At 43.2% G+C, this 21,325-nt stretch overlaps 8 protein-coding genes across 8 annotated transcripts; 5 read left to right on the top strand and 3 right to left on the bottom strand.

Annotated features, from left to right (window-relative positions):
• Positions 1-715: 715 nt before the first annotated feature.
• Positions 716-3,729, top strand: K450DRAFT_218113 (uncharacterized protein). The gene is made up of 12 exons (XM_051585152.1): positions 716-1,044; positions 1,116-1,192; positions 1,297-1,438; positions 1,567-1,765; positions 1,830-1,914; positions 1,987-2,098; positions 2,171-2,343; positions 2,415-2,555; positions 2,635-2,672; positions 2,753-2,871; positions 2,960-3,114; positions 3,187-3,729. Exons 1-12 carry the CDS (start codon positions 891-893, stop codon positions 3,376-3,378), a joined length of 1,587 nt encoding a protein of 528 aa, XP_051449097.1. The 5' UTR covers positions 716-890; the 3' UTR covers positions 3,379-3,729.
• A 1,167-nt stretch (positions 3,730-4,896) lies between these two features.
• Positions 4,897-7,352, bottom strand: K450DRAFT_218125 (uncharacterized protein). Its single transcript, XM_051585153.1, has 7 exons — positions 7,156-7,352; positions 6,856-6,944; positions 6,337-6,778; positions 5,952-6,270; positions 5,711-5,879; positions 5,329-5,627; positions 4,897-5,158 (listed from the first exon to the last, which is right to left on the bottom strand). Exons 1-7 carry the CDS (start codon positions 7,191-7,193, stop codon positions 5,039-5,041), a joined length of 1,476 nt encoding a protein of 491 aa, XP_051449098.1. The 5' UTR covers positions 7,194-7,352; the 3' UTR covers positions 4,897-5,038.
• A 1,869-nt stretch (positions 7,353-9,221) lies between these two features.
• Positions 9,222-11,170, top strand: K450DRAFT_218130 (uncharacterized protein). The gene is made up of 7 exons (XM_051585154.1): positions 9,222-9,270; positions 9,355-9,512; positions 9,610-9,617; positions 9,687-9,772; positions 9,844-10,123; positions 10,202-10,573; positions 10,655-11,170. Exons 1-7 carry the CDS (start codon positions 9,253-9,255, stop codon positions 11,071-11,073), a joined length of 1,341 nt encoding a protein of 446 aa, XP_051449099.1. The 5' UTR covers positions 9,222-9,252; the 3' UTR covers positions 11,074-11,170.
• A 225-nt stretch (positions 11,171-11,395) lies between these two features.
• Positions 11,396-12,343, top strand: K450DRAFT_168697 (uncharacterized protein; the record flags this gene model as incomplete). Its single annotated transcript, XM_051584080.1, has 3 exons — positions 11,396-11,623; positions 11,694-12,176; positions 12,242-12,343. The coding sequence occupies 3 exons, from the start codon at positions 11,396-11,398 to the stop codon at positions 12,341-12,343; spliced, it is 813 nt and encodes a 270-aa protein (XP_051449100.1).
• An 803-nt stretch (positions 12,344-13,146) lies between these two features.
• On the bottom strand, positions 13,147-14,535 carry K450DRAFT_218135 (uncharacterized protein). The gene is made up of 2 exons (XM_051585155.1): positions 13,739-14,535; positions 13,147-13,661 (listed from the first exon to the last, which is right to left on the bottom strand). The coding sequence occupies exons 1-2, from the start codon at positions 14,327-14,329 to the stop codon at positions 13,389-13,391; spliced, it is 864 nt and encodes a 287-aa protein (XP_051449101.1). The 5' UTR covers positions 14,330-14,535; the 3' UTR covers positions 13,147-13,388.
• K450DRAFT_218137 (uncharacterized protein) lies at positions 14,402-15,863 on the top strand. Its single transcript, XM_051585156.1, has 5 exons — positions 14,402-14,535; positions 14,609-14,702; positions 14,771-15,182; positions 15,251-15,344; positions 15,401-15,863. The coding sequence occupies exons 1-5, from the start codon at positions 14,440-14,442 to the stop codon at positions 15,596-15,598; spliced, it is 894 nt and encodes a 297-aa protein (XP_051449102.1). The 5' UTR covers positions 14,402-14,439; the 3' UTR covers positions 15,599-15,863.
• K450DRAFT_218143 (uncharacterized protein) lies at positions 15,735-18,135 on the bottom strand. Its single transcript, XM_051585157.1, has 6 exons — positions 18,005-18,135; positions 17,773-17,863; positions 17,343-17,624; positions 17,012-17,266; positions 16,150-16,925; positions 15,735-16,077 (listed from the first exon to the last, which is right to left on the bottom strand). The coding sequence occupies exons 1-6, from the start codon at positions 18,059-18,061 to the stop codon at positions 15,889-15,891; spliced, it is 1,650 nt and encodes a 549-aa protein (XP_051449103.1). The 5' UTR covers positions 18,062-18,135; the 3' UTR covers positions 15,735-15,888.
• Positions 18,136-19,105: 970 nt separating this feature from the next.
• Positions 19,106-21,308, top strand: K450DRAFT_218145 (uncharacterized protein). Its single transcript, XM_051585158.1, has 5 exons — positions 19,106-19,203; positions 19,266-19,343; positions 19,403-19,477; positions 19,594-19,722; positions 19,833-21,308. Exons 1-5 carry the CDS (start codon positions 19,192-19,194, stop codon positions 21,099-21,101), a joined length of 1,563 nt encoding a protein of 520 aa, XP_051449104.1. The 5' UTR covers positions 19,106-19,191; the 3' UTR covers positions 21,102-21,308.
• The last annotated feature ends 17 nt before the right edge of the window (positions 21,309-21,325 follow it).

Here is a 21,325-nt window from a genome sequence, read left to right on the forward strand (position 1 = left end):
GCAGTACAAACCTTCTGTACATCAGATACGTCCAAATGCTCTACTTCAGCTTGTTCATCCATCTCGTCGTCGTCATCGTCATTGTCTTCTTCGTCTGTCGATAGACTTTCCCACTGCTCCCAATGCTGACCACTTAAAGGCTCCTCTGCAACGATCCTATCCCAAGTCATTTCTGATTCGCTCTCTTTTTCTTCATTACTGCGTGGTTGAAACTCGGAGCTGACAGGATCTCCAGCGGCGTTGATCAACAACGACAAAATGTCAAACATCGAATGCGTCTGCGTATAGATAATATTTCAAGGTTAATTGAGGTTGAGGTGTATTTTGTGAAGCTTAATGTATCCATACGTTCTTTGATCCATCGTTTTCTTTCGAATTGACTAATTTATCCACGCATGCTTCAAGATAGGTTGCCTTCTCTGGTTGATTTTTGATGTACAACTTTTCGATTAACCTGTTGATATGAAGAATATCAATACCGCAAACCATTTATAATACATTTTCTTTTATATGCTCACCCAGAATATCTCTCTGCAGTATGTATGTTGTCTGTGCCGGGAAACCGATAGTTTTGCAATTGGCGTTCAATGGCTTTTCCGGATCGAACGGAGCTCGGTCGATCACGGTCCTATGCCAACAGTTAGAGACGAATGCGGAAACATTAGTAAAACCTTGCTATTCATTTCGCTTACTTTGACAACCTCTCGAGCAAGTTGTTCGAGTAGACTGGACAATGTCATGCCTCAAGCTACGGAGAGTACAACGACGCGTGGAGAAATGAAACAGCGCGGGAGTCGCCAGCCAAAATAATTTTTTGGCACGCGAAGAGCAATAGCCTTGTGAAGTCACAGTAAACCTGCAGTTTTATTTTGTCAAGTTCATTGCAGGTCATGTTTCGCTATACGTTTCAGTATGCGACGAAAACAAGAATAGTTAGAGGCTTATGCTTCAGACGTGGACTACACAATCCTGCCAGTGGCTGGAATGCTGTCATTGGACTCGAAATTCATGCTCAAATCGATTCGCAAACGAAGTTATTCTCTGGTATGAAAAATCGTATTCTACTATATCCTTTCAATTTATAGTTACTGGACTCAGTCCATCCCCTTTCATAGATTCTCTTACGTCGTTCAATGCGCCAGTGAACTCGAATATCTCCGTCGTTGATGCTGCCTTTCCTGGTGTTCAACCCGTAAGTCGAACTCATACGGCTGAGGCTTAAAATTTTATGGCATGAGACCGAGTCTACTGGGGTCTTACCATTGATTGCTATGTTTTTCTTTGACATACGTCTAGACCCTCAATGAAAAATGCGTGGAACTTGCTGTCAGAACGGCAATAGCGTTAGGCAGTACAATCAACAAACGGTCGACCTTTGACAGAAAGCATTACTTTTACCCTGATTTACCGCAAGGCTATCAAATCACTCAACATCACAGTATGTATCATAAGAAGAAAGTGACCTATGATCTGCAGGTTTCCTTAGAAGAAAATAGCAAGACTGAAACAGATAAAAGGGAATATCACGCAATCTATACTGATATGATTTTCATTTGTTGAATGTAGAACCGGTTTCTCAGGGCGGAGAGCTCGTATTAGCCACGCACGACGGTGTACCTGAGCCAATGCAAGTTCGAATTGAGCAGATACAACTGGAACAGGATACCGGCAAGAGCATACACGACATGCGTCCGGATATGACACTTCTTGACTTGAACAGAGCCGGGTCTGGGTTGATGGAAATTGTCACTAAGCCAGACATGAGGCATGTACCTATGGTAACAACGATTCCACAAGCGCCATATGGGCGACGCTAATTCTTTATTTAGATCTGCTCTGCAAGCCGGCCAATTTGTCAAGAAATTACAAGCTTTGCTTAGATGTGTTGGGTCATCCAACGCTAACATGGAAGAGGTAAAAGCCAGCACCCACAGCCTCCGTAGACTTGTTCGTGACCATCAACTTAAAGCATATCTTTCCTTCAAGGGATCACTTCGGTGCGACGTGAACGTTTCTGTACATAAAGAGGGTGACTCATGGGGTACACGCTGCGAACTGAAGAACCTTAATAGCGTACGATTTTTGTCAGCAGCCATAGGTACGTCGCTTACTGGTGGTGGCGCCATCGGTCTGATATTTTTATCTAATTGTTACTTGCATGACTTGGCAGAGGCTGAAGTTCAACGGCAGATAAAAGTACTGGAGAATGGTGGTATCATCGAACAAGAAACGCGTGGCTATGATGTTGAACAAGGCAAAACGTTTCGTTTACGCGGTAAAGAGACTGCGCGTGACTATCGTTACATGCCAGAAACCGACTTGCCGTCACTCATTTTGACACAAGTAAGTTGTTGTTGTTTGTTATTCGTACCACAGGACTTGGCTCTAAATTGGATTTGATTGATTGCATTTAGGAGTACATCGACGCCTTGCGTAACAGTATGCCAGAACTCCCCGATGCCAAACGGGAGCGATTAATGCAGCAATATAACTTATCAGATCATGACGCAGCGGTTCTGTTATCTGAATCGAACGCTGCTGAATATTTCGAAACGGTAAAGGACGCATCTTTTAGCTTGAAATGCTATAGCGTGACCTCATGACACTAAATACGGGAAATTGGGGAATAATTAGGTTTGTCAAGGAAGACCTCCCAAGCTTGTTGTAAATTGGTATGGAGGACCCACTGTGTTCTATCAATTGTGAAGGACCTGCATAATAACCCTTCTCCATTTTTCGTTCAATGCCATAGGACAACACATGAATTATTTGGACAATTGGCTAGTAAAAACATTCCTTTCACTGTCAATCCTGTATCTACAGACCAACTCGGATCTGTACTAGACCTTATCCAATCAGGCTCAATAACAGGTAAGTCGAATGTTTGACAAGATATTGGGGGACATTATGCTACGGATTTATCACATGACTGAGTGGCTTTCTTCGACGTGATACATAGGCATGACGGCCAAAAACGTGCTCAAAATCATGATAGACGAGGCCGGAAGTCGGCTAGCATCCGACATAGTGGAAGAGAGAGGTTGGAAAAAAGTTGGTGATGAATTGACTTTAAGGGAAATGTGCCAACATTTGATGGATAAGAATCCCGACAAGGTAAGAACTACCTCATACGATGGTTTGCTTTTCGCCTGACGGGATGACTCACTAAGTTACCCTATCTTACAGGTTGCAAGTATCAGAAGCGGTAACACCAAGTTGGCAACGTGGCTTATAGGTCAGATAATGCGAGATACACGAGGGCTAGCTGATCCAGTGACGCTGAACAAGGTGCTGGAAGAAGCTCTTGGCGTGAAATTAGATGATTTAAATAATGTTAGCCACAGTAAAGGCAAGAAATCCAAGAAGAAAGGACAATAAAAAGCATGCAGCCTGACGATATGCTTCAGCAGCAAAGAGGGAACAGAAAAAAAAAAAAAAAAAAGCAGAGCAGCGTAATTTGTGCCAATGTAACACCAAGCCTTTAAGCAACGTGGCGGTTGTAAAAGCTTACGGACCGCTGACGATGTTCCATATTGGGCAAACTAATGTGGAGTGAATCCCAGTCTGCGCTTGATAGAACATGTTCGGCGGGGAGAGAAGAAGCATAGGGCCACGCCGACAGATGCCAGGTTAGGGATTTCTGACAGCTTGCATTAGCAAAGAAGTCTGTAAAAAATTAGGAGATATGTCAAGCCAATCATGTCATGCATCAAAACATCGGAAATCCATTGGTGTACTTATTTACTGTCACATCGTCGTACACCTTTGCCATCACAGAAATGTTACTAATACTTGCCTCTTTCGTTGCAATGCATGCAGCTTATTGGCGTCGCGGGATAATATTACTTTTTATCCTTTCATGAACACCTCAGCTTTTCTAGTTTGGATATCTGACAGTCCCAATTGTAGCAGTCAACTTTTAAGCGGATTTGCTTGCTTGCTTAGAGAATTTCTTTGAAATTTCCCTACTGGTAACCATCCCGGTAAAACAATATTGGGTGGCTGACGGGCCGAATTTAAAAGACAGATAAAACTTTTTTTTTTATATATCCAATGCAATACGCTCTATTGAAGGAAAACAATCTAGGTCTTTACTTGTATTATATCCCTAGTCATGCAAAATTGAAACCAAGAGAAGTAATATATTCTATAATTTTGGGTGGTATAAAGGAAAAAAACCATTAAAGGAGTTGGGGCGGGCTCTATCGGCGACCGGCGGATGGATGAAGGGACTGGTTTGGGGGGTATACGAATGCTACGCAAGTGGATGCTTCCCAAGGACATCTTTATGTGCGAGGAGAGACGGGACAATTCTATACATACACGGTAAGGATTAGACAACAATTTCATTCCAGGTGGCAACGATCGGGCAAGACGACAACAACTTACTCTAGTTTGATGATTACGAGAACCGCAAATTAGGCATGTTTTGCTGACACCGTTAGCAACAGGAGATGCAGTAGTAGACTTGGTGTTTACTGGAGATGGAGACATTCCTAACGCTGACGGATCCTGCCGAGAAAGAGAAGTGGTGTAGAGTGAACAAGGAAAAAGGAAAGTCAGGTTGGAGTTTTTATAGGTGCCAATGCAATGTGTTACAAAGAATTGCAATCCAGTGTGACATATTATCGAAAGCAAAAGTGACCCTGCCTCAAGCGTTTCCGCTTTAACTTGACGTTTGACAGAGATAACGAATGTCGTATTATCCATTCTTTCTCAAAGTTTCCTTTTTCCTTTTTGTCAAGCTGAGAATCATTGTCTAGCTGCTCATGTATTTTCCATGTGGAAGACACACACTGACGTATTAAGCCACTGCCTGGTGGTGTTGTCAGAATCATTACGCATGTCATTCCAAGTTTTGACAGCGACTCCGATTACTTGTAGAACAGAGCATGATTAATATGAATTTTTTTGGGGGGGTGGGGTTCTTTTATTCAATATCGTCTACTTGCTGTACGAGAGATACATGACATTTAATTACTATTTTTTTTTTCCTTCATTTCTTAGTTGGTATGCCACTCCTAGCTTCTATGAGATTTTACAGGTGGCGCTCAGAGTGCTGATCAAAGGGGGAAATGGTTTTGCAGATGAATGAAAGAGCAAAAATGAAAAGAAAGGCAAACGCCTCAAAGAATTTGTAGTGTTTCTTCATTAACCAACGTGGATCCATTAACCAAAGTGGAAAGTGTAGCCGCCACTGGTGCTGTAGCCTGGTGGTCCTCGTCTTTGTTGCTGCTGATAGCCGCCGCCGCCAGGGAAGCCACCACCGCCGAAGCCTCCACCTCCACCACCGCCGAACATTTGAGCGAACACATCGTTGATATCTACATTGGCTCCATCGAATCCACCACCACCCATACCACCATCGAGGTCAACACCAGAATCAAATCGTTGCTTCTTTTGAGGGTCAGATAGAATGGCATAGGCTTCACCGATTTCCTTGAAGCGAGCCTCAGCCTTTTCATCGCCGGCATTCTTATCAGGGTGGTACTGCAAAGCCAATTTGCGGTATGCTTTCTTGATTTCTGAGTCAGATGCATCCTTGCCAAGTCCCAGTATCTTGTAATAATCTTTTCTTTGTGACTTCTTGAGTTCTAATTCCGCCTTTCGTAATAAATTGTGGTATTCTATGTGCAGGGCCCAGTGTCAATTTTTTTTGGTTTCCAATCCATCATCCACGTGGAGGGTAAATAAACATCGATGTACTCACCTCTATTTCCGGGTTCTGCATCAGATAATTGTTTATAATCTCGTACGGCATCTTCGTACTCTTCAAGCTCCATATAGCATGCTGCTCGACGACTGTATACTTTTGTAAACGTGGAATCCAGTTCCAAAGCCTTGTTACAGTCTGCCAGTGCATCTTGATATTTTTTTTGCTGAGAATTGGACAGTATGAGTCAATCCAGAAACAGAAATCAAATTGGGCATTGGTAAACGCTTCTATTTACCTTTTGTAATACAGCAGCGCGGTTAGAATATAATTTGGCATTTGTTCCTTCGTTTTCCGGATCGATCTCCAATGCCGAGGAATACAAGTCATAGGCTTCCTGAAGTCTGCCTGCTTTAAATGCAGTGTTACCGGCTTCCTTTTGTGCCTCCATGGCCTTCGCTTTCTTCAGCAAAACACGAGCTTTGGCATAATCAGGATCGCAGCGCAAAGATTCCTGGCAATGTGCTACAGACTTAGCATTATCGCCTTGCATGTAAAGTACCTTGGCACGCAAGAAGAGTGCATCGGGGTTCTGCGAATCCATTCGAACCAATTCACTATGGAAAGTGGATATCAATGATTTTGCCCAAATTACTAAACCTGACATTCTTTTTAACACTTACTTTGCTAATCTATTGGCTTCTGAGTAGTTCTTTTGGCCAAGGTTGCATTCAGCCCTCCACAATCTCCAGGTGAAGGGCACAGCGTCACTGTCGACAAAGGAAAGGGCTCTATCCAATGAATTGACAGCCAAACCCCACTGCTTGTTTTTCATGAACATCTCGGCTTGGCCGACATAATTACCAAGCTGCTGAAGATTGTATACGTCTCTCTTAGCTTGAGCATTGCCAGCATCTTTTGACAGCGCAATTTGATATTGTCGGCTGGCTTCATCCAAGTTACCAAGATTCATGTGACATTTGCCAGCTCGAAGGTAGGCCTTCACATTGTCTGGGTCGAGGTTAGTGGCCATTCTGCAATCATCAGCAGCCTCCTTATACTTCTTGATCATGGTCAATGCAGCAGCTCGGTTGGAATAATACGTTGCTGTGCTTGGGGATGCAGCTACATGAGACGCATAACAAAAGCGTTTTAACATCAAGGTCTCAGGTACCAGGTACGTTGCAGCAATGCTTGCTTACCAATAGCTTGGGTATACAGCCTAATAGCATCGGCGTAGTGACCTGCTTTGTATTCCTGGTTGGCTTGATTCTTTATCTCTTCTGCCGATCTATAACGGATTAGAATAGATTAGCAAGGGAGCTTGAAGCAATTTAAGTATGCCTGCCCTGCCAGCCGAATCACTGAAAGATCTCTGACTACTTGATCGCCGATCACTGACAAGATTGACTGGCGAATCACAGGATGCTAGCAAATCGCAATGCATCTAATAATGGAGATCGGCATGAGGATAATGCACTTTTTTGGGCCATTTTACTTACACATTGTTAGTGTCTATGTCCATTGGTTCAGAGCTCATTTTGAGTTAGGGACTGCTGTAGTTGTTAGGACTATCGGTGAGGTTATTATGTAAAGAAGCTTTAAGTGGCGGGTATGGCCCAACTTGCAAGAAAAAAGGGGAAAGACCGTAAGGATATTATTCACTGATGGCTCTAAAAAAAAATTGTGTATGAAATTGAAGATCCACTCGTCTCGGTGCAAAGAAAGTGCTGGAAGCTTTGAATTTTTAGAAGTCCGCATAGTCATTTTTGCCCTGCGTACTGTGTGTCTTAAGATCTCGATACTGGAGGTCCTCATACAACCCGATAGTGTATAGCAGAAATTTTGGGAGATAAATAGTAGAAAAGGATCTGAATTTATAGCATTTTTGGGCTCAATATTTGTATACTTTCTTTGATTGTAGCATGGATATATATATTGTCGTTTTCTACTTTTCGATGCTTGGTCGATTTCAGTGTTAGTTAGGACACCTGGCCGATTTTGCCTGGGAGAGGGAATAGGAATGTATGATAATTTACTATTGCAGCACTCTATTAGCTCTCATGATGTTCACATCAGTGTGAAGTCAATGTTTTGTTCCATATGGATAATGAGAATTTTCTGGTTTGGTATGGCAATCTACTATGCCAAAAAAGTACGACTGCCAGTAAACATGTCTACACTGGCTCTAAGCTTCGAAGAAATGAAAGCGGATGGACATATACGTCAGTGTACCTCATCTGACTTAGGGTCCGTAAAGATGAATATAGTACATAATAACCCTGCTGGTTAATGCGAAAAAATGCATGATAAAATAAGAATTTAGAAACTTCTGAGAGCGTAGTCGGAAAGGCTACCAACATAAGTAGTAAGGGTAGCCAGCCAGATAAAGCAAAGGCTCTCTGATTTATTAAGGGAAATTACGACATCTCGTAGTTGAAAAGCTGCATCGAAGCAGACAGCGTGGAAGTTGATGTTCAATCAATCGCCGTCTAATGTGAATTAGCCCTCTCGTATAGAGAAGATTTTCCCATAAAATTACAGTTACAGTAAAGCGAAATTAACGTTTGATTAACTCCGCGACTAAGTATCCACCAGAATACATGAAAATCTTCTTGGCGCTATGAATTTATAAGAGAGAAAAGAAAGAACGAAGAGACAGGCACAATATGGTTAACGCAGCCGTAGACCTGTGTGATTGACGAATTTTGTGGCGTGATAAAGTAACCCCCATTGTCAGTCAAAAACCGGTACGCACTTCTTTTCGTGGCACCTGACTTGATGCGAGTCAATTGTCTGAGAATATAAGTTCGTTCCTGTGGGGAACGCTAGTGTATGAATGTGCAATGGTCCTTTGTTGAGAATGAATTTTCCGCATATCCTGGGTACATGTATTCGCACGCCTTCTGCCGCCAGGAACTCAAATAAACATTCAGATGAAATGTGTCCTGAGGAAGCAACTGCATCCACTACTCGTGGCACGTATCGTCATCATCGAAAATGGTAAAGTCGCTTAGAAGCCCCAGAACGCAAGATCAAGGTTTTTTTCTATGAATCAAGAGAATCACGTATTGATCATTTTATCCCGGTTGGGGAAAGGACATTATTTCTGAATGTAAAATAATAAAAAAACACCCCGGTTATGTACCTTATAGCTGAATAAGTATAAATATAAGATAAACTGATTGATCTGCCTTAAGTCGCTTTTTCTTCTATTCTCATCCAATATGAGCGAGGTGGAAAAAGGATCTGTTAAAAACATTGAAGACACCAATCGCACTTCAGAGGCACGGTCTTCACATTCGTCCATATCCTCTGATGTTGAGAGGCAGTCAACGGATCAGCCTCACACTCTCAAGCGAAGCTTGAAATCTCGCCATTTGGCCATGATTTCATTAGGTGGTGTCATCGGCCAAGGTCTTTTCTTAAGTGCTGGAGGCAACCTAGCGGCTGCTGGACCAGCTGGTGCATTAATTGCCTACGCCATCATCGGGTTCATCGTATTTTGGGTTACTTTCGCATTGGGTACGTTCTGTATCTGTTTTGTTACCTGTCATCTTGATATCACGCTGAACTTGTGCAATTACCTTGTAGGTGAAATGGCGACGATGTATCCGGTATGCTATTCAATGCATGAACAGCTCTTGGCTGTACAGTATCTCCTTACTCAGCAAACTAAACTATAAGCGCTGTCTTTTTAGGTTTCCGGATCTTTCACAATTTTCTGTCAGCGATTTGTAGACACTTCCTTTGGAGGAACTATTGGATATAACTACTGGGCATGTTGGAGTGTGATAGTAAGCGCCGAGTTGACTGCTATTCCCATTGTTATGCAGTATTGGACGGACAAGGTTCCATCGTAAGTACTTTAAGGACTGTAATAAAAGGTGGGTGATAGGAAAGTCTTGATCCTGAACTAACTGTTACCCTATGTTTTTTTTAAATGATGAAAAAAGATGGGCATGTAAGTAACAGATAAACAATATGTTTTTTAACTGGTGTGCTTGACTCTAATCTTTTACTTCTGCGTTAGGGTCTGGAATTTGGCTAATTGTCATCTTTTGCCTCAACCTATACGGCGCAAGGTCATACGCTGAAGCAGAATATTGGTTTGCAGTGGTGAGTTAGCAACTTTCTTTCGGTCCATGCACCAGATGTACATACTAAATGATTCGGCAAACCACACCCAGATTAAAATTATTGCTGTTTTGATTTTTATCATTGTTGGTTGCTTCACTTCAGGTGGTGTGATTGGTGGCACCGTTTACGGATTTAAATATTGGGTAGATCCCGGTGCATTCTCCCATGGCGTTCTAGGTGTCCTAAATGCATTTGTGTTGGCTTCCTTCAGTATGCAAGGCACAGAAATTGTTGGTATCACTGCTGGTGAATCTGAACACCCAACAAAAGATATACCTCGTGCAATTAGAAATGTATTCTGGCGATTGCTCATTTTTTATCTTGGTTCAGGTAAGCATATAATTATGTGGAAAGTATCTATCAACGTAAAAGCGAGACAATTTGCTGATGTGCATTGTATATTCCCAGTTTTTGTTATGGGCATGGTTCTTCCCTGGAATATGCCTGACCTGTTGTCAAAGAGCTCTAACGTTACAGTGTCTCCTTTCACCTTGGTCTTCACTGCTGCTGGCCTTGGCGGAGTATCGCACGTCATGAATGCAGTCATCCTTATTACCGTCATGAGCTGCGGTAACAGCGGTATGTACGTTGCAACAAGAACCTTGTGTGCCTTATCCAAGGAAGGCTATGCACATCGAAAACTTGGACAAGTTAATAAGCGAGGTGTCCCTATATACGCATTAATATGCACTACTTTGGTCAGTCTTGTCACATTTGCAACTTCTTTCATTCCTGGAAAAGCACTTTTTTTGGTCTTGACTGATCTGAGCGGTGTAGCTGGTAAATGCGTTTTTTAATTTTTGTCAATGAGTCAATACTTTCGTATAACATACTAAACAAAACATTGAAATTTTCGTCAAGGATTTGTCACTTGGTTTGGAATCGCATTCTCGAGATGGAGGTTTAGACGAGCATGGAAGCTACAAGGAAAAGACACTTCCGAACTATTATATCATGCGCCTGGGCATCCTTGGGGAGATTTGTTTGCAATGATTGCTTGCCCCGTTGTCGCTCTGATTGCCGGTTATTCTTACTTTAGTCCTGCAGATCCCGTTGGTCTCATTGGTAATTATGCTGGCCTTGTATGTGTAGCCATTGGCTATTGTATTACCAAATTATGGACCAAAAGTAAGATGATCCCGCTTCGCGAGATAGACCTTGACGCTGGCCGCGACTTGGACATGGAACAGCGTTGGAGGGAAGAATTAGACGAAAAGGAAAAGGACGATACTCGTGGAATTAAGAAGTATTATAGGCAAGCCATTGCCATCTTTACATAATCGAATTTATATATAATTGGTACCTTTCATTAAATATCACTTTTTTTACAACGAATAAACTGTAGGGACGTTTTGTTCGATCCACTTGCAACGCGAAAGATGGTATATCACTCTCCTTTACATTTCATAATTGTGTATGATCTCTTTTATAGTATGGTGGGTGACCTAGAACTAGAACTAGGTACAAGTCGGCAGCCAGGCTGACATTCTAGCAGAGGGCTGAAATCTCACTGCGAAAATTTCCCACAATGGAAACACATGCATCACTCACAAACGGGTTATAAAATAAGACTTCAGGCGTTGTACTTCTCTACTATAAACAATGCAACGACACAATCTTTTCATAATAACCGGTGGAAATCGCGGTTACGGGCTTGCCATCGCAAATGCACTAAAGGCTAATGTGGAGTCACGGCATTTGACCACCCTTATCCTGGTTGGACGCGATTCAACGTCTCTGGAACAAGCCGCTAGGTCCCTTACAGAACCGCAGCTAAAGTGCTTTTGTATCGGTAACGCAGAGCTCGACAACCTAGATACCGTTGATAACGTTGTTCTCAGTGGCATTCGAAAATTAGTCGAGGTTTGTATAAGATATAGTCTTTTATTGCACTCATCAGAGACTAATATTGCCTGCCTCCTTCCAGCAAATTCAGACCTCATCCCCCATTACCAATGCGTATCTTATCAACAATGCTGGTACCACTGGGGATCTCTCCAAGAAGGCTTCAGCTTACAATTCGGCCGAGATTAAGCAGTACTACGATGTCAATATCGTTTCTTATGTGTCGCTGGTATCTGGGTTCATCAAACTATTCCGTCAACCTCCTTCTTCCGATGAGAGCGCTTTTCCACCTGATCTTACGATTGTCAATATTTCGTCACTTTTGGCAGTTCAAGCATTCCCTAATTGGGGACTTTACGCTAGTGGCAAGGCTGCCAGAGACATGTTCCTTAAAGTCGTTGCTACAGAGGAGAAAGACAATCACATCAAAACATTGTCTTATGCCCCCGGACCTCTTGATAATGAGATGCAAACTCAAGTCCGTGCAACACTAGGAGACGCAGAACAAAAGAAAATTTATGATTCCATGGCTGATGAGGTACAGAATTATTTATCATTTGATTTTTAACAGAACATTGGTACTAAAACATCAATTCGCAACAGGGAAAACTCGTGAAGATGGAGGACTCTGCCAAGAAGCTCCTCAAGCTTGTATTCTCCAACGAGTTTGAGAGTGGAGTTCACATAGACTTTTATGATATTTGAAAAATAAAAAACCTAAAAATCTTACCACCAGCATTTCGCTTAATTAAAAGTCACACTTTCCTTGTCAAGCACTTGTTGTGAAAAGGCCATGGCAGACACAACAACGACCACAGGGCCAACCCTAACAACCAGCAACACAACTCAACATGGGACATCCACAGAAGGCATAGCGGCTGGATCTGTGATGACCCGTGCTGGTATCGAAGCTCGCCCGCGATTAGCTTTAATGACCATCATAGGTGGATTTTGGGGATTCACCATTGGATCGTATCTCGGTGGTAAGCAAACAGCATACCAGTATTTGGCGGAAAATGCCCACAAGTTGCCTACCACTGTACGAGGTTGGTACTTTTACCACAAAACCAAGAACTACAAGGTGATGTTGGGCGGCATCAAGCGCGGCGTTCGAATGGGTATCCCCACGGCCGCCATTTGTCTTGCCTATGGCGGTATGGAAGCTGCCTTGGACGACACTAGAAAGGAAGCCGATATATTCAATTCCATTACAGCCGGTATGGGAACAGGCGTTCTGTTCTCTGCTATGAGTAAGTTCTTCGTCTGATTTTGTTTCGTAAAGAAGTTTTGCGGATACTCCAAATTACTTACATAGGCAACAGCCAAATTGTCTAGAAACAGCTTAAAACGAACGATACTGGTAGGATTGTACTGCGGTATTGTAACTGGTGGATTGAATGATCTACACCGCGTCGTATCAGGCGATAACCCATCGTATGTCAACTGGCTAAAGGGAGCGACGAGTGGAAGCCGAAGCTCACCTTCCACTGCATAACTTCTGCCCACTATACTCCTGTATTCATACTTTCACCTACATCACACCACATAGAATAATTGAAAATAAATACAAAAAATACTTTCATTTTGTTTTTGCAAACTTTATTATTGCATGCTATCCATGATGGTGGTGCTGTTTGGTTTGATGATGTTGTTATTTACTATCTGCAGGGTTTCGTTAATTTACAATGCCAAGGTTGGTGTTGAAGTAACATGAGTGGGGAGGGGAGATTTCTACATGCCCAATCGCTAATTAGTTTGTAATAGTTTTACCAAAGCTGTTTTCGACTTTTTCCTTGAGCTGGTCGGCATTCATGCCGCTGTTTTCAACTCGCAGCAGAGGATCGTCCGGGACATTAGACCACAATCCTTCAAGGTCATATTGTTCGCGAGCCTGAGGGGTAAATAGATGAATGATAAATGGCCCAGCATCAACAAGGAGCCAGTCAGAGCCTTCATTCTTTCCTTCAACGCTTGGTTTGGGCAGTGCGTTCATGGTTGGGTCTGCCTTCTGGGCCTTACCCAACTATACAAATGACCAAAACACGTTAATGAATGAACGAGTTATCGGGTGACTCATACATCAATATCAAAAAAACGTACCACACTGACGACCTCATCGGCAATGCTGCTGAGGAATCGTTCCCCGCGAGAGCTTTCGGCTACAATCATAAAGTCTGTCCAGTCGCACTTTGAGCGCATGTCAATGACGCCAATGTTTTCGGCCTTGCTTTCCTCCAACAACGCAAGTACTGACGGGAGATTGACTTTCTTTCCTTTGATCATCTCCTCTGCAGCTGAAGAAAGGCTTGAATCACCTGCAGCTCGACGCTGCCAGAGAGGTACAAAATCACTCTGTTGGTATTCTGGATGATCTTGCTCGTAAACCTTGTCCACAAACCAATCTGGATCAACTTCCTCGTCATTGACTTCCATGTTTTTTAAATCAGCTTCAATGGCTGCCAAAGCTTCGGGGTCTAGTGTTTCCTCGTCGACCTCTTGCTTTATGGGTGAGGCGGCAGTTTCTTTCACGTCACTAGTCAACCAGCGTCGTGTTACAGAAGGAAGCATCATACTGGGAGCCGGTCTGAGTGATAATAAAGAAGGCTTGGCCATTTGTATGGGGTGAACATTCCTTGCGGAATGCAAAGCCTGCAATGCAGATCGTCGCAATAAAAACATGGTGGGCGGCATTGTAGATCGTGGAATATTTTTTCGAACTGACAGCCAAAAGAAAATTGCAAGTCAAATGACGGACCCAAAATCGAAGCAGTCTCAGCTTTAAACTGTGAAAACTGGTATGCATGGACCATTTACAACCATTAGTCCCTTTGGTGCGTTTGACTCCAATAGCCTGGAGTTCTCTACTCTATGAATGCGCTACTGCTACTGCAGATCAGGTAAACAAATGGCAACATTTAAAGCACTTTACCTGCCATCAATGTCATTAAACCTTCATCGATCCCGACACAGGAGGGCTTTCTGATAGGGTCTCGCGTCAAGCGGACTACTAGCACTGTCAACGATAGCTCGGACGAAACTGTAGAGCATTGTGAGGATTTTACCAGTGAGTAGAACTACAAAATAAGCTTGAGTAAGATCTAAAAACACCAGGCTAAATCGTGCTACTCGTAGTTGTAAGAGGGTATCAACTGTTATCTCGAGCCCATGATCGACCCTATAATGCGTTGGGCCAGTTCGATGAGGACCTGTTATTTCCACAAATCGAAAACTTGGATCGTAGTCATATAGTGGGTTACTTTCGATTTCGGAGGCAGACATTGCAGATCCCATCACAGCGCGAAAGAGCTATGATGTTGAGCTTAGTGAAATTGCTGCCAGCCTGTACACTGTTTACACTATTTACCTCGTCTCTCGTGAGCGAGAGCGGCGAAACGCACTGCTACTCTTGCTCAATGTGGCAAGTCACTGACATGGATCCTCATTGCAATATGACCAAAGTTTCAACTGAAATCGTGAATATGATGGAAAATACCCTGCGGTACAAAGAATTTATATCTAACAGCGGGTCAACTGTCGAACCAAGGTACAGTTTTGTTCATAATTGAAGGGCTGGCATATATATTCGCGCTCGCTAATATCACCTCTGCTTAGTCCTTTAGAGATGAAAATGGCGAAGACGATAGATACCAAACTAATTGTCAAGCAGTATGACGACGTGTACAAAGAGGCGGTAAATCAACTGCAGGTGTGTATATCACTTAGTGACCAGAGATGTAAACACAAGCTGACGCCTCACTGTAGGAAGCGACAAAGAAACTGTTGGAAAGTGAAAAGCGGCTGGCTAGTTTGCGAAGAGCAGTGGAGCTTGCGAACGAAGAAGATGACACAGATGACGAAGCCAGCGATCTCATGGATTCTGTCGTCTATACACCCACTTTACAATCCCCACACGTCTCTGATGGCCATCAAAGTGGCGATATGATTGATTTGTTAAGCTGATAACTTTCGCTTCGAAATTCCCCCACTTCAGGCAACATGTAATATCCATCAAATGTTAATTATAATTTTACTTTTTCTTTTTTTTTCGAAGTGGAAAGGAAGCATGGGTTGTGAGCACGGTTTGAAGACCTTGATTCTATGGCAATTGTACATATTGAAAGAGAAAAAGGAATAAAAAGAAGAAAATTGAAAACATTCCACTGTTGATTATAAACAGCATATCCACGTTTGCTAGAAAATATTCCTTTTCCCAGTGGATAGTCAGTTGAAAAAAATGGGATGCTGTTGATTTAGTCCTCATCCCAGTTGGCCTGCTGCTTGGGAGGTTTTGGTCCGCCAGCAGGCTTAGACATGATGATTTGATCTACTCGCAAAACCGTTAAGGCAGTGTCAGTAGCCAACTTCAAGGCCCAGTACTTGGCATAGAAAGCGTCGAAAATCTCATGCTTGACGGCGTCAAGAGTACCATCGTTATCATTCTATGACAATACACAGGTTAGAATTTATAGTCAAAGGAAGAGTCAGTGCATTCATTGTGGAGGAAACCATACCTCAACATCAACACCGATAGTGGCACCGGCACCACCCTCTTGGAAATGTGCAGCATACAACCGAGACAAAACCTCAGTAGCATCCATACCGGCATTCTCACAAAGGGTACGGGGAATGACCTCCAAAGCTTCAGCGTACTTTCTAATAGCATGCTGGTTCAAACCAGGAGTTTTGTCAGCAACTGCTTGAAGACGCTTATTAAGCTCCATCTCAGCAGCACCAGCACCAGCCAATAAACGATTGTCCTTGGTAATAGCCTTAATGACATTAACACCATCATCAATGGCACGTTCCAAATCGTCCAAGTGGTTTTGTGTAGCGCCTCTCAAAACGAGGGTGGAGGTACGTGACTTATCGTTATCTTCTTGTCGGAAGACGGTGACACGATCACCACCAATTTCAACAGTTTCAACAATGTCGCAGTAACCCATTTCTTCAGCCATAGGGACACCAACACGAGCCAAGGCAGTAGCGCCAATGACACGGCAGAGACGACGAAGATCGAATTTGGACAACACCTTGACGACGAGAATGTTGAATCGGTTCAAGTAGTGAAGGGCAAGTTCACCAACACCGTTACCGGTCACGACAACCTTCACACCAGCATCAGCCAACTCTTGGAAAATCTTTTCGACTTGAGATTCCTCATCCTTGGTGAAGTTCAACATTTCTTGGGCATTGTGAATAAGGACGGTGCCCTTGGTTTCAGTTTGTGAAATGTCCAAGGGGCAAGTGAAAACAGCAACCTTAGCCTTGGTAACATTCTGGACGTTGCCTATAAGAAAAATGGGGAAATGGTTGATATTGGTTTTGAAAGCACACAAGGTTGTACACAAATTAATCCCCATTACAACTGCATACCTTCGGGTTCTCTACCAAAGACCATACCGCGAACAACCTTGGACTCGTGGACGCTGGATCCCATAATCTTAACAACACGAATGTTGTCAACGTTGAAATCCTTGGGATTCTTGGGCATAATGTTCATAGCAGACTCGATGACAAATTCGGAAAGAAGATCTTCATAACCATATTGCTTTGAGGAAATGGCAGAACGAACGGCCTTCTTAATCTCGTTGGCATCGGTGAGAGAGTTGACCTTGTCGATAGAGAGTTCTAAAGTTCGATGACGAAAGTGAATAACGGGACGAAGGGAACCGCAAGGGGGTTCATGCAAATGACGAGTACGTACCTTCAAGGATAGCCAAAGCCTTATCGCGAGCGAGTTCATAACCTTGGACGACTTCAGATGGGTGCAAGCCCATGCGGAGCAAGTAAGCAGCCTTCTCAAGGAGCTCACCGGCAAAGACAAGAACCAAGTTGGTAGCATCGCCAACTTCGGATTCTTGCTGTTGAGAAGCCATAACAAGCAACTTAGCAGCAGGGTGAACAACTTCAAGTTCACGGATAATGGTGGCGGCATCATTGGTGACAAATAACTTTTCCAAGTGATTGACGATCATCTTGTTACGACCTATATAAACATCAGGGGTAAAGTGATCAGCAAATCAGAGCAATGCATGGCATCTAGCAAAGGAATTGTCTGCCATCCAAGTCGGATTGCGCCACTAGATCGGGATTCATCTGAAGTTCATCTGCTGACAGCCTGAAACGTTGCTTACCGTTAGGGCCGAGTGAAGTTCTGGTCACCTCGGAGAGCTCATGTGTAGCTTCAATGTTTCTGATAACAGCTTCCTCCACACCTTGTTGGAACTGCAAATTAGACCACAAATATTAGTCAGATCGTTCCTGGATAGTGTAATCTGGTTTGATCTGATGCTGACAGGACCGGACGGTTTTGATCCAGATGTCTATCCAGCACAGGGCAGATCGAGGCCGGTGTTTTCAAATTACCTTGTAGCCATCCTTAAAGAGTTGAGGCAAGGTATTCTTTGGTATACGTAAAGCCATCGTCTTCAAATGTCAGAATCGAGCAAAGGATGTATGTCCGAAAAATTTCAAGAACGCGTTTGACAATGGGCAGTAGAAAATGTGACGTAGCACATACGGAGTTTAGATGGCTACCTTATTACATGTCCCTACCCGCGCGAAAATATAAACTGCTTGTGCAGAGTCAAGCAGGCATAGAAATCGGCAGAGTTATCATTAACATGCTTATCTCATGGGAAAAAAGAAATTCATGTTGTGAATCAGATTACAATACACGCGATTGCCATGCTATATTTATTAAGTTAAACGTAGGAGGTGAGAGACGTTGAATGCACGTTGATCTATGTTTCGAGGGTCTGGACTTGTCACGTTAAGCATGTATTGTCACGCATTCTACGGTTTTTTTTTCTTTTCAATTGGAGTGATAAGCAAGAAAGTTGTGATCTACGGTAAAGCGCGTTTTTGTGTCGGTAGTCATAACGCCAAGTAGCCGTATGAGAGGTCCCATGCCTCACAACAGTCTCTTGCTCAATGGAATTGCATAGAACTTTTATGGTGATCCAGTTCGATGGTTCTTATTTTTATCTGTCAAGGGTAAGTACCATGGATACAGTGCTAGTTTCCTGTGGTATCGCTGAAGCAAGGCATGATTATGTGATAGAATTAAACTATTCGCCAGATTGGCTGACTTGGGCCGTGTTCCCATACAATCTGGCCATCGCCGAGCTAAAATTTTGCACCAGTAGAAACCCTCCAAAGAAGATGTACAGCGCCTACAAGCGAAAAACCATACAAAGCTTTCAACAAAACAAACAGACCTCTTTATAAAACATTGTAATACTTGCCACTGCCTGAATCATCAACCAAGTCCCATAGAAAAAAGGCAAGAGCGCGGGGCAAAGCCATGTGATCGTAAAAGCAGATTAGCTACTTTGGTGGCTCGGAGACGATCACTGAAAAAAAAAAAAAAGACAAGGGAACTCGAGTTGGCACTAAACGAGTTTCGTCCTTTTTTTCCCTTCTTTCCTTTGATTTGGTTCAAAGTTCCCTCGTTCTTTTCCTAAACCTCTTTTAAAGAAGCCTTTTGTTACAAGGTGGAACCCCCTGCTTGCATTTCATTGCCTCTCCTTTTCAATTGAAGTCTGCACACTATGGTTGCCAAGGTTGGTTTATTTACTGATAACTTGGACCAAGCGCACACGCGACATACACTAATACAATGCAGTTCGAACTCGAGCAATGGCTTCGAGCATGCGAAGCATACGATCGAGAAGATTACGACCAAGCATTGAAGCTGTTTATTGTAAGTATCGTATGGACGATCAGGGAAATGGATGGCGACTAATTACCGAGAGTAAATAGGGACTAGCAGATACTGCTAAAATGCACTTCAATATCGGGTTGGTGTTAGCAACAATAGACGACTATCCACGAGCGGTAAGTTCAAAGGAGCTTTTCTTTACCTAGTTTAGAGCGGAGCACGAGTTCCCCCGACTAAAATGTGGATCTGTGTTTAAACTGTACAATGACACTTATCCTTTATTTGTGCACAGCTAGCTGCCTATAGCAAGGCTATCGAACTCGACCAATATTTTGCTGTGGCCTACTTCCAGCGCGGAGTCTCAGCATTTATTATCGGTGACATGGACCTAGCATGCGCAGCTTTTGATGAAGCGTATACGGTATGTCTGAAAAAATAATTAGAGTAGGAGCCAAAATTAAAAAAAAAAAAAAAAAAAACATTGGCCGTCCGACCAGTACAGCAGCTGATTCTCTTCCAACCAAATGATAGGTTATGCGAGGAAACAACATCATCAACTATGGCCAATTAGGCCTTGCCTTCCACTTGTATGCCTGCGAAGTTCTCTTCAACCGAGGTATTTGCAAATTGTACAACAACCAAGTCGAAAGTGGACTCAAAGATTTAGAAATGGCCAACGCCATGAAGTTGAATAACGAACACGATATCATTGAAAAGGCATTGAAAGACGAAGGCAAAGGTTACTCGATCTTCTCCATTCCTTCCAAAGTCCTCTATCGCCCGCCCAAAAGTCGATTGGAACACATGGAAATGTTTGCCGTAGCTGCCGAGGTTCACTCGGAAAAGAGCAATGGCACGAGGCAGAACTCCGTCATTATGGATCGGCCACGCAAACAACATCGTCTGAATTTCAAGTCATTGATGACTAGACCGTCTTATAAGATGGTGGCCAAACTTCTGCCCTCTCGTTCAGCAGGCACTGAACTATCGCCGGATAAAGCCTACAAAGAGTTCATGCCGCCACCGCCACCTCCTTTCATAACCAACGATTCTCAACCCAGACCTTCATTATCGGCTCCGAACCTTTCCCAGCAGCAGCGAGAGTCCACTGTCTTTGCCGTAAGTCGCAAGAAAATCAAAGACGATGATTATAAGCAGTTGCAGCAAGAGAGTATATGGAAAACCCTTCCCACTAGTCCAGTGACTGCACCTTCCAGCCCTGATGAAGAAAAGACCTTGGCCATGATCAGCTTAGAGTTCCCCATACCTGACGCCAACAGCACTTTGACGCTGGATCCAAGGAATGCGCAATTAAGAAAAGACAGCGGTTTTCATTCAGAGGACAGTTCTGGCGGTAAGACGCCTATATCTGACACCACCATGGATGATAGTCGATCGCATAGCCACCATGATGATGAAGATGTCATGGGATATTACGAGACGAACCACCACGAAGGAGACGTATTTTCCACATATGAAGCGTTACGAGATTTACAAGACGACATCAATATGAATGTGAGATTGAAGATCAAGCTTCACTTTGATGATATGCGAATCTTAGTGGTACCTGCTACTGTTTCCTTTTCTGAGCTGGCCGAAAAGGTAAAAGACAAATTTGATGGCAAAAAAGACATCAAGTTGTTGTTCAAAGACGAAGACGATGAATTCATCACCATGCAAGACGAAACCGATATCATGCAAGCACGCATTGCCTGGAAAAAGAGACAAGAGCAAGCTGGTTCTGTTCCTGCTGAGCATTCCAATCCGGAGAAACTTGATCTATGGTGCCATGCTTGTTGAATATAGCCCTTCCGACATCCCCCTCCCTTTATGTAACTACCTATGCTACCCTTCCGTGATAATGTACCATTTAATTGCAGTCTGGCCCCATGCGCCTCTTGAGTTCCCTCCTTTATTACACACCACTGCGTCTCAACAGAATGCTATAAAAACTCCATTTTTAGAAAGAGAAATACTAAGGGCTGTCAGTTATTGCCCCACACTCGATGTGCTTGCTATGCTAT

Source organism: Umbelopsis ramanniana, assembly GCF_025399195.1.
Source record: "Umbelopsis ramanniana AG unplaced genomic scaffold K450scaffold_2, whole genome shotgun sequence".
Taxonomy (NCBI): domain Eukaryota; kingdom Fungi; phylum Mucoromycota; class Umbelopsidomycetes; order Umbelopsidales; family Umbelopsidaceae; genus Umbelopsis; species Umbelopsis ramanniana.